At 46.1% G+C, this 12,420-nt stretch overlaps 1 protein-coding gene across 3 annotated transcripts in view; it reads right to left on the bottom strand.

Annotated features, from left to right (window-relative positions):
• The window catches only part of abcc4 (ATP binding cassette subfamily C member 4 (PEL blood group)), a 405,942-nt gene that overhangs the window by 167,637 nt on the left and 225,885 nt on the right, over positions 1-12,420 (bottom strand). For all 3 annotated transcript variants that reach the window (XM_078545915.1, XM_078545916.1, XM_078545917.1), the window contains one exon: positions 2,523-2,620. In XM_078545915.1, coding sequence (XP_078402041.1) covers positions 2,523-2,620 — 98 coding nt within the window. The remainder of the gene's footprint in view (positions 1-2,522; positions 2,621-12,420) is intronic.

Here is a 12,420-nt window from a genome sequence, read left to right as displayed (position 1 = left end):
TTTGAGTCATACTGCAGGATCTGAGCCTATAATTTAGGTGAACACTTCATTACCATATTGAGGGAGTGCTGCATTGCTCAGTGGTCCATCTCTCTTACGATACATTTAACTTAGTGGTTCACGTTGTAGGGTGTTAGATATAGTTTGGTAGGTCTGAAGAAGTCTTCGTAGTCATACATAGGTTAACTGTAAGTTTTTATTGACTGTTAGAACTATTTATAAATATACAGTAAAGAGTACAAGCTAGGAGCTGTCTCTGTGCTTGCTGGTACACACGGCTCTGTCCACACTAGACTGACCCTGGGTGCGGGTCATGTGCTCTCTTACATATTGTGTGGGCGGTAATGCACGCAGACCCACAATAACCCTGTATGTGCTAGACCCGTATACCACACCAAGTATTGATCTAATGTATTTGAAGTGATTATAGTTTACCTTATGTATTACATTGTTATTACTATCATACATTTACACTGTCATTACTACATTGTCGCTACTACATCTAGCCCTTTCAAATCTTTGAATTCAAAGGTTCAGGTGGTCTGGAGGCCTTATAACCCTCTCTTATCTCATTTGCACTATTGTCGGAGGAGTGGTAGGCTTTGTCGTTGCTGGTTCTTCCTGTAGGTTTGGAGGTTGTTCTGGCATCTTCATCTTTTTCTTTCCATTCTTTTGTTTTGACTTGCACTTAGTCAGTTCGGCTGTTGCACTGGTAGGTGGTTGCTACCTAAACTCATTTCTTGCAGGGTGGATGAACATTTTGCTCGTCTCCTTGTTGTCTCTTTCACTTCTACCATCATAGTATGGGTCCTCACGATGCGTATGAAAGTTTACGTTTCAAAAATGGAACCGTTGTTCCCACTTGTTTCACAATTGTACCCAAAGTTTTGAGAACTTTCTTCTTTTCCAGTTGTTTTTTGAGCTTATGAATCTTTGCGTTCAGCTCAGGACTTCAAGAAGGCAGCTCACCACCACCTTCTCAAGGGCAACTAGGGATGGCAATGAATGCTGGCCCAGCCAGCGAAGCCCACACCCCATGAATGAATAAAAAAAACTACTCTGGTAAGTTGAGTTATCTTTGTTTCAGAGTTATCTGTGGAACTCTTACGTAAGTTTGACAGCTTAACCTGGGCATTCAGTTCTGTTTGGAACCTGTCTTCCTTGGTCACTGGCTGCTCCTTGGAATCTCTCAATTTAAGCAGCTGCTCATTCCACACTGCCACCTGCTGTTGCAGTCCAGGTAATGTGTTAGGGTTTCTAAAAAGATATATTTCTTGGTACTTCCGGAAAGTTATTTGCCCCTCTGGCACCCATGTGTGGTTTTCTCAGCAATGCCTTTTTCCCTTTCTTGGCTTTATTGGGGGTTTTCTAACCCTCTTTTTAAGCTCTGTAAGCTCTACAGCTTGAAGATTAAAATACTCCTCAAAGGCTTTTTCATCGAAGCCAGTTGAAGATTCATCAATGCCTTGCAATAGGATTACTTCATCCGCAAATACTCCAAACAAGTATAAAAATGTATTAACTTGTACTTTTTCTGATTTCTGATTTAATCCTGATGTACTCCTCTAATCTAAAAAATTTCTTCTTCATGACGCCCAAATTTGGGCCTGGTTTAGCCCTTGGATAAGTCCAAATTGTTCTGGATGAGTGGAATTCTGATCATAGTTAAATTTTCAAAAGCATAGGTTCTGCTTTAAAAGCTTTCTGAATTTCAAGATGGTGTTGCCATTCACTTGGAAACATAGGGATCCCTGTACTTGCCGATTTTGGTGGGTTCTGCTACAATGGTGGTCACGCTCGGCTTGAAGATTGACTGGCTGCAGACTGCTCCATTTAGCGCTGTGTTTTAGGGTTGCAAAAGTGTTGAATCCTGGTCTATGCCGGTCTTTGAAGCTGATTCTTTAGATGTGATTCTTCCGAATTAATTAATATTTTTTCTTCTTGGAGCGAGCACAGACATAAGGCTCTGTCCAACACTATACTGACCCTGGGTGCGGGTCATGTACTCAGTTCCATGTTAACCCTATATGTGCCAGACCCTTATACTGCTGTTCCATTGAACATGAAGATCCCCTTCTGAAGAACAAGGAATTTTTCTGGTGTCCTGGACAACATTCCTCCTTTAAACAACACTGATTACACTTGAAAAGTAATTCAATAGTTGAGAAGCCATTCTGGAAGTCCTGAGGGGATGTTGTAAAGCACAAACTACATAGATCAACAGTCTGTCTTTTTATCTACACTGCTGAGAACATTTCTTTCACATACACTTTTCAATACTTGACTGTACTGCTGCTAATTATACAAAATGTGGATTCATTTCTGCAAGCTCACGATAATATGTGGGGCATAAGTGTCAGGTATCTATGCAGACTCTTTCCCAGAGGGGAGAGAGGGAAAAAAAGGTTCACGAGCAAGTGAACCTGCACTTCTTTTATGTCCCTTCAGAGCGGTATGACAAACTCAGTGAAGGAATAGTACTGAATTACTGATTTTAAAAAATGATACTGTCTTCTCCATACCTGCATATATCCCTAAATAGAAGTCAATATCCAGCTGTTGCGTTGTGTTATTTGAGCCATTTATTTGAGTATTATTCAACAGCTCTTGACTTGTCGCCCTGCAAAACATAAAAGCAACACATGTCACAGAAAATACTTTTATGTGGATTTGTCAGTTGCAGTGTTCACACTCCAGTTTGAGCTTACTAAGCTTGTGCTAAATTCGCTTCCCCAGTACCCTATTTTTCAGTCAGAGTACTCGTGATACTGTGCAGAACTTTTTCCTATCACCAGCTTATTGCACAAGAAATCATTTTCCTTTAAAAATATTTGCCTAATGGCACAAGTCAAGCATGAACTTTCTATTTGTCACTATTCTTTTATAATCCTATTTGTGGGGTGTGTCCAGGAGCGTATTAACGCTTGTAGGGGTCCAAAGGTGTGTGTTAATATTTGCAGTGGATTCAAAAGACATATGTAAATATTCTTAAGAGTCTCCCACAACGAAAAGTTTGAAAGCAGCTAGAACAGAAGCACTTTTAAATTCAACTATGATGTGTTTGAACAAAAAGATTCTGTAACTTGCAAATTGTACTGGTGCTCATCCTCTTTACCAGGGTCATGATCCATCTCTTCAGTGCATACACTTTATCAAGTATCTATCCCTCCAACAGCCATGCTAGGGAAAATAGATGTTGGCACCTGGGAGTGTCTGAGGATGCATGACAACTCCCAGGGTCTCCACACAGACCTGCATGATCCTCTGGCAGTGGGCATATTTTGTACATTCAGGGAGTTTTAAAAAATTCATTAATGGGATGTTGGCGCCATTGGCTAGGCCAGCATTTATTGCCCATACCTAATTACCCTTGAGAAGGTGGTGGTGAGCTGCCTTCTTGAACCGCTGCAGTCCATGTGCTATAGGTACACCCACAGTGCTGTTAGGAAGGGAGTTCTAGGGTTTTGACCCAGCGACAGTGAAGGAATGGCGATATATTTCTAAGTCAGGATGGTGAGTGGCTTGGAGGGGAGCTTCTGGGTGGTGGTGTCCCAATGCGTCTGCTGCCCTTGTCCTTCTAGGTGGTGGAAGTTGTTGGTTTGGAAGGTGCTGTCTAAGGAGCCTTGGTGAGTTCCTGCAGTGCATCTTGTAGATGGTACATACTGCTGCCACTGATGGAGGGAGTAAATGTTTGTGGATGGGGTGCCAAGCAATTGGGCTGCTTTTTCCTGGTGGTGTTAAGCTTCTTGAGTGTTGATGGAGCTGCACTCATCCAGGCAAGTAAAAGTATTCCGTCACATTCCTGACTTGTGCCTTGCAGATGGTAGACAGGCTTTGGGGGAGTCAGGAGGTGAGTTACTTACCACAGGATTCTGAGTCCTGACCTGCTCTTGTAGCCACTGTATTTATATGGCTAGACCAGTTCAGTTTCTGGACAATGGTAACCCCCAGGATGGGGGTTTTAGTGATGGTTATGCCAATGAATGTCAAGGGGCTATGGTAGATTCTCTCTTGTTGGAGATGGTCATTGCCTTGCACTTGTGTGGCGTGAATATTACTTGCCACTTGTCAGCACAAGCCCGGATATCGTCAAAATTTTGCTGCCTCTGGATATGGCCTGCTTCAGTATCTGAGGAGTTGCAAATGGTGCTGAACGTTGTGCAATCATCAGTGAACATCCCCACTTCTGCCCTTACGATGGAAGGAAGGTCATTGATGGAGCAGCTGAAGATGATTGGGCCTAGGACACTACCCTGAGGAACTCCTGTAATGATGTCCTGGATCTGAGATGATTGAGCTCCAACCATCAAACCACAACCATCTTCCTTTGTGCTAGGTATGACTCCAACCAGCAGAGAGCTTCCCCCTCCACCGATTCCCATTGACTCCAGTTCTGCTAGGGCTCCTTGATGCCACACTCAAGCAAATGCTGCCTTTATGTCAAGGACAGACACTCACGCCTCACCTCTGCAGTTCAGCTCTTTTGTCTATGTTTGAACCAAGGCTGTAATGAGGTTAAGAGCTGAGTGATCCTGGCATGAGTGAAACCCCTTGTGGTTCATGAATGCCCGCTGAAACCCTAATGTCCACGTTTGCAGTCTACAACTCCCTGCATTTTGGGGAATGCTCTGAAAGCTGCAGGTAGTTTAGCTGCGGCCTGTAAACTCTCCCCATAGGGTAAAGTCTTCTTCTTGGAAGGACGTCTTGGTGATGTTGGTCTCTGCAGCATCTTCAAGAGGACCATGCCCCTCACCCACCTGGTCAGCAAGGCACAGCTGTCCCTAGTTAGCTTCCCTCCTCTCCCTGTTTTCTTTACTAGTGGAGGAGCCTCCTCCAGAGTGCACAACGTCTATGGGGGCAGTGACCGTTAACTTCCCAGTTGGACGCTTCCCTTTCAAGGATCCCCTGTGGCTCCAGGCCCCTTGACCTCTTGATTCCTTAGTCTAGAACCTCCTTTGCAATGGTTCAATTTTGAAAGTTGTCCCAAGATCCAAAAGTTTAATCTCCTCACCTATAGCAGCAGACTCAGCTGCTGCCTCCACTCTCTCAGAATGGATCCATTTCCATTCCTTTTGTAGTACTCGTGTGCCATCTATGCTTACCTGCCCAGAGTGTTTGGCCCGTGCACAGCTCATGAAATTGCACGGGCCATGTAACATTCCAGTCAACTGTCTCATTAATTATCTTAAAGAACTGTTAATTGCTTATTTTCAGAAAGTGGGTGACTTCTGACTTTGGGCCCTGCTTGACTTCTGTATTATTGCAGAAGGGCCTCATGACTTTGGGTTGCTGGTCCGACATCATGATGCAATTTTACAGAGGTGTGGGGGGAAATGGCTGTAAAATCCAGCCCTATATAACTGCTGCTCTGCAATTTGAAAACTATGGGCTGAATAATACGCCCTGGAAGGGGGTGGGGGGACCCGCACCCGGAAGTGGGCGGCCTTCTGACTCCTGGCCCCGTGGTCCAAGTACGGCGTATAAAACGGCAGTTAGGCACATTTGGACTAGTGAGAATGGGTTTCCCAGCCTAGAGGCCCAAAGGCAGTGAGGATTCTACCCAATCGGTACTGGAGGGCACCTAGCGTCTGAGGTCATTGGCCATGACTCGGAAGGTGGTCATGGCCAGTCATTTATAGGGCCACCTGGCATGGGGCAGTGTCAGGTGACCCAGAAAATGTGTTTATTCAACACAGACCTGCAGCATTTTTCAACTGGAAATATCTGCAGGCTTTTCATGTAATTGTGAATTTGTTTAATCTTTCTCTGAAACGTCCATTGTATAATTTCTTTTGCAACTGATCACAGGTGGCATTCAATTTGAACATGAACATCTTTTCCAGATCTTAACACAGAGGAGTTGTCTAGTTATAGCATGTTTCCCTCCAAAGATGGTCGAGACAAGTGAGCGAGGGGAGAGGCAGGGAGAAGGGCCAAAACAGCCCCAAGATTTAATGATGAATGTCTGTGTGCCCTCCTCCAGGCAGTGTCAACCAGGCGGAAGCAACTAATGCCAGCTGGCGGGAAGAGAAGAGTTTCCTCACTCAGACGTGCAGTGGAGGTCAGCAGCATTGGGCTCTTGGAAGGAATGTCAGTGGAGGCTCAATGACCTCCTAAGGTCAGCCAGGGTAAGTCAGTCCTCAGTCTGTGTATTCTTGTGCCAGAAAGCTACAGGTTTGCGTTGCAAATGCTGGAGGCTTGTGCGGTTGTTCAGAGGTCCAAGGCAGCATGATGCAGCAAAGGCATTGGTCTTGGTGCCGATATCAGTGTGCACTTTTTGTTTTGGTCCAGTGCGGGGGTGTAGGGGAGGTTAGAGCCTTGCACATTTGAGAAAAGTGCACAGTGTCTCAGCTGCCAAACATTGTGTTGAACATGCTTAGGCAGGGTGATATCAATTAACCTAACAGTTTTAGTCATTGCAATGTTACACCAGGAGAAGGGTGTCCACAATGCCCAGGAGAGAGGCAGAACTGGAGATGGCATCCCTGAGCCTGTGATGCAAATGCTGTATGAGGAGGTGGTTCAACTGCTCGCCTCAGCTGAAAAATCCTCTAGGTCAATTGGCAGAGGTGAGATTGGAGGAAATGGCAAATGACTGAAACTGGGAGTAAGTGGGAGAGGGTAAGTTGGCAGGATTCAATGAATGTTAAAATTCTCGTCCTGGTGCTAAAAGCCATCCTTGGTTCCAAGTTGAAAGCGTTTGATGTTGCTGCAAGTGTATGCATCGTGTCTTATCTCATGTTGCACATAACTGTAATGATGCTGAGCATTATGACCCTTTCTATCTCTCTTGTGCAGGTGAAGTCTCTTTCGGCCCTTCATTCCCCCCCAGGATGAGGAAGAACCCTTGAAGGAAGCACTCTCACAACCTCTATCTGGCCCAAGCACAAATACTGACACCTCGGCAGGGATTAGCACACTGGGACAAGGACAGTCACAATCTGGAGAGGGCACTTCACATTCACACGTGCAACTGCTGGAGAGTGTGGTGGAGCAAGCCTCGGAGGGCCAGAGGAGTGTGCGAGGTGATCCAGAGACCAATTTCGAGTTGGATGATGAGCCTCTGGAATCCGTTAGGTGGAAGATGCTGGATGTCCAGTGCAAAGTGTGTGGAGATTTGGTGGATATACCAGATTGCTTGGGTACTCAGGTCTGTACTGTGGAGGTGTCCATCCAAGTCATGTGTACTGCGATCACCCACTCCTCCAAGCACCAAGCTTCCTCCACGGGCAGACTGGTGCTGTCCTCGAGGGGCAAACCAAGCGTTTTGCAGATGCAATTGTGAGTATTTGCTTCAACCTACACATTGCCCTGGCTCTGAGCTCAGGGGCCCAAAGTCAGGGCGACTGGGAGCCTGGGCACCTAGCCAGCTCCTGGAACCCCACACGAAGGCAGGGAGCACCAAATCGACCTAGTGCTGGAAGATCAACAGCTGCTCCGCCATCTGGAAGCACCTCTCAGGGCACTCCTGATGGGGCAGCATGTCTTCCATCCATCTGCCATTGATGAAGTCCTTGTCCAGTACCATGGCAACTCCTCCTGCCACTCAGCAGGGATCTTCAAACATGGTGGGGCCCTCAAGGCCTCAGCTGCACAGAGGACGCCTGTCAAAGTCATCCAGGACAACGGGAGTAGCAGATCAACAGCTTCTCTTCAGTGCAGCAGCAAGCCAAGGGGGAGCACTGCACTGGAGCACAAGGAAATGATTTAAGAAAACTCCACAGTAGTCACCAAGTGGGTCACATGGATGCATTTACTCTGCTTGTCAATGAAATGTCTCATCATGATTATGTCAATAAACCCTGCCCTCACTGTCCCTCATGCAAAAGTTATTTTAATACGTTACTGCTGTGGGAACTTCTTTTCAGCGATAGATATTAGCTGTAATAGTCTCAGGCAGGTAGGATGCATCAAATGTCAATAACTGGACATGGTAAGTGTGTTAACAAGATAGTGACATGGTTCACACATTCCACATGGAATAAGGTTTGGACACTTGCCGTGTAAGTCTCTGAAGCCCAGACTTCATACCCTATTGGAACCTCTGCCTTATCAATTAATCCATTGTGTCACGGCCATTCATGTGGTCACATCCAGAGCCTTCTACCTGAACGTCCAGGTGTTCCCTCACCTCATCTTTGCCCTCATCCTCAGATGAATGGCCCCCACCTGATGTCCCCCCTTCCTCAAGGGCATCCCCTCTCTGAGTGGCGAGGTTATGGAGGGCACAGCATACTACAGTCATGAGACACATATGTGACTGCAATGCCCCTCCTGATCTGTCATCACCTCATTTTCAATAGCCCAGTTATTTGCTCAACGATGGTCCTGGTGTTTCCGTGGCTGTCATTGTAGCTCCTCTCTGCGTCTGATCTGGGTTCCCTCACTGGAGTCATGGGCCATCTCTTCAATGGGTAACCCTCGTCACCCAGGAGCCATCTATCCAGGGCATCAGGGCCTCTGAATAGGTCTGGCACCTGTGAATTTCGAAGAATGAATGAGTTGTGGCTGCTGCATACCTCTTGCATACTTGCATTATCCGTCAATGATGGTCACAGACCAGCTGGAAGTTCAAAGCGTGGAATCCCTTCCTGTTAATAAAGGTGCAGGGCGGTCCAGCTAGAGCATTTATGGTGATATACATGCAGTCAAAGGCTCCCTGGACACTGGGGAAACCTGCAATCACTGCAAACCTTCTGGCTCTTTCGAGTTGACTCTGGCAGTCCATTGTGAAAGGGATGTAATTTCATACCCTTCTACCCTGAGCATTAGTGAAGATCTTGATGCAGTGGTGTGCAGCAGTCAGTGTAATGCCACTGAGGTTTCCACATACTGCCTGAAAGGACTCTGTTGCAAAGAAGTTGAGTGCAACAGTGACCTTGACAGCCACAGGCGTTAGGTGACCCCCAACACAGTTGGATGAGATCTCCCCTACCAGCATGTCACAAAGAGATGTGACTGTGGCTCTTGAGAGCCTGAATCTCCTCTTCCATTGTATCTTGAACATCTGAAGATAACTCAGTCTCTGCCTATATACTTGAGGGGTGGCTTAAGTCCTTCTGCGCTTCGGTTGTGGATTCATGATGGCTCCATCACCTTCTGGGTCTGGCACAGCTCTGACACCGTCATGCACCACCAGTGCATCCTGGACCTCTAGATGTGCCCTTCTTCCTCTCACTCTCCTCCTCACTGGAGGACGTGTCTCCCACAGAGACAACTGTCCCCATGTTTGACCTAGTTAGGAGGCTAAGGTGATGGTCAGGGTCCAAATGAGACTTGTCCAATCTTTTTGCGTGAAGGGCCACATTTCAATATCTTTCTCACTCAAGGGGCTGATGAACAAATTTTGCAAAGTAAAGGTTTGGGACAAAAACATGAATTTCAAAAAAAAAGCTTGACGTATGAAAAGAAACAACTTGCTGAGCAAAAAAAAAGTCAAAGCAACAAACTGAATTTAAAAAATGAGTAATAAATAAAGATGATGTTTAGAGTGTGAGAGGTTGTGTGTGTCTGGCTCACTTCCAGTCTCAGGGTGCTCACTCACTCACCCACTGTGAGGGTGGGCGGGAGTGCATGCTGGTGTATGGGGGTGAGGGTGAATGAAACTGGGAGTGAGATACACACACACGTGCACACACATGCGCATGAACTTCCTTTTTTTAAATTAATTCATGGGATGTGGACTTCGCTGGCTGGGCCAACATTTATTGCCCATCCCTAGCTGTCCTTGAGAAGGTGCTGGTGAGCTGCCTTCTTGAACCGCTGCAGCCCATGTGGTGTAGGTAGACCCACAGTGCTGTTAGGAAGGGAGTTCCAGGATTTTGACCCAGTGACAGTGAAGGAAAGGCGATATATTTCCAAGTCAGGATGGTGAGTGACTTGGAGGGGAACTTCTAGGTGGTGGTGTTCCCATCTATCTACTGTCCTTGTCCTTCTGGATGGTAGTGGTCGTGGATTTGGAAGGTGCTGTCTAAGGAGCCTTGGTGAATTCCTGCAGTGCATCTTGCAGATGGTACACACTGCGGCTACTGTGCGTCGGTGGTGGAGGGAGTGAATGTTTGTGAATGTGATGCTAATCAAGCGACTGCTTTGTCCTGGATGGTGTCAAGCTTCTCATTCAGACTCTCCCTTCACTCACACGCATCTGTGGGCCCCACTCTCGACCTCTCACCCCACTGCCCCTCGCACTTGCCCCAAAGCCTGCTCGCCCCACTCTCCTCCTCACTCCAAGGCCTGCTCTCCTCCTCGCTCTTACCCTGGGCCCTGGAATATACCTTGAAATTACATTGTAAACTTTACTAGTGTGGCTATCAGCAGCAAATGCAAAGAGAAACCCGGCACAGCATTTTAAAAATGTAAGTCAGTTGAATGTCAACAAGTTTGGTGGGCCCAGTCCAGAGGGCTCAGAGCGTGCCATGTGTTGGACAAGCCTGAAGCTAAGTTTGAAATGCCAACTCTGCTTTTTGCATGAAGCACTGCCAGCAGTCACAGAACCCTGAACTGCTAAGTTGAAACTCAGGGCTCAGCTGGAGCCTTTAAACCTGCCTTACAAGCTGCCCAATAAAAACATACCTGGCATGAAACACACACTGCAAGCATTTTATTGTAGACACAATGTATTACTGCAGTCAATTTGCAGGTTAATGAGCTTAACTACGCCATTTAATGAAATTTGAATAATGTGTGCGGGCTCCTAATTTCTATCCCCGCCTGCCTGCTATATTATCCGGACTGGGCGTGATGACTTTGGGAAGTAAACTAACGTCATTGCATCCAGTAATACGTTGGCACATAAGGCTCCCATTTTCAGAGTGTATTATTCAGCCCCACATCTATAGCAGATACCTTCCATGCATGATGACTATTGAGAGTGTAGGTTAGGGGTTGTTATTGAGTTATCTATAAAGGCCCAACAATCTGCTACTAGATTGCTTTTGGCACTTAACCAAAACAATTGCTATTTGTGAAAGGAGCAATAAACCTAAGACGAGTATACAATGTAATTCTAAATAAAGTGGGATTGAATTTCTGTGGGGTTTTTCTGATCTCCAGCTGTAACATCAGCAGAAGATCTGAAACCCTGCAGCAACTTTATAAAAGACCTTTTACGCTATGACTGTAGTGTTTCCCCAATCTTCCGCCATAGTTACAGTTGGCAACTAGGAGAAATCTTTTGGAGATTTTACTCTGTTTTACGATTATGATGTTTAAAAAATATAATAAACATTAAGATATGAGTGGGCTGATTTTCTTCCAGGTGTATGACAGGTAAGGCTTAACTAAAGTACCTGTTAGGGAAGAGACACCCGAGGTCCTAACATTGGTGCACAAATGGTGCAAGGCTGAACTACTTCCAAATGGAACATTAAACCAAGGCCGCATCTGCCCTCTCAGGTGGATGTAAAAAAATCCAATTACACTATTTGGAGAAGAGCATCTTCTAACTCTATATAACTATCCCTCTTCTCTGTGGGTGACCAGCTTCTGTAATATATAAACATATTTTTTCATTTATCCATGGGATGCCCATCCCTAGTTGCCTTTGAGAAGGTGGTGGTGAGCTGCCTTCTTGAACTGCTTCAGTCCATATTTTGCCGGTACACCCACAGTGCTGTGGAAGAGAGTTCCAGGATTTTGACCCAGTAATAGTGAAGGAACAGTGATATATTTCCAAGTCAGGATGGTGAGTGACTTGGAGGGGTACTTCCAGGTGCTGGTGTTTCCATCTATCTGCTGCCCTTGTCCTTCTAGGTGGTACTGGTTGTGGGTTTGAAAGGTGCTGTCTAAGGAGCCTTGGTGAATTCCTGCAGTGCATCTTGTAGATGGTACAGACTGCTGCTACTGTGCATCAGTGGTGGAGGAAGTGAATGTTTGTGGATGTAGTACCAATCAAGTGGGCTGCTTTGTCCTGGATGGTGTCAAGCTTCTTGAGTGTTGTGGGAGCTGCACTCATCCAGGCAAGTGGGGAGTATTCCATCACACTCCTGACTTGTGCCTTGTAGATGCTGGACAGGCTTTGGGGAGTCAGGAGGGTGAGTAACTCGTCGCAGGATTCCAAGCCTCTGACCTGCTCTTGTAGCCACAGTATTTATATGGCTAGTCCAGTTCAGTTTCTGGTCAATGGTAACCCCCAGGATGTTGATAGTGGGGAATTCAGTGATGGTAATTCCAATGAATGTCAAGGGGTGATTGTTAGATTCTCTTTTGTTGGAGATGGTCATTGTCTGGCATTTGTGTAGCGCGAATGTTACTTGTCATTTGTCAGCCCATGCCTGGATATTGCCGCATTTCGACATGGACTGCTTCAGTATCTGAGGAGTCGCAAATGGTGCAGAACATTGTGAATATATCAGCGAACATCCCCACTTCTGACCTTATGATGGAAGGAAAGTCATTGATGAAGCAGCTGAAGATGGTTAG

This window comes from Cetorhinus maximus, chromosome 7 (assembly GCF_964194155.1).
Source record: "Cetorhinus maximus chromosome 7, sCetMax3.hap1.1, whole genome shotgun sequence".
Taxonomy (NCBI): domain Eukaryota; kingdom Metazoa; phylum Chordata; class Chondrichthyes; order Lamniformes; family Cetorhinidae; genus Cetorhinus; species Cetorhinus maximus.
The sequence above is the reverse complement of the archived record's forward strand: the minus strand, read 5'-3'. Positions and strand labels throughout refer to the sequence as shown.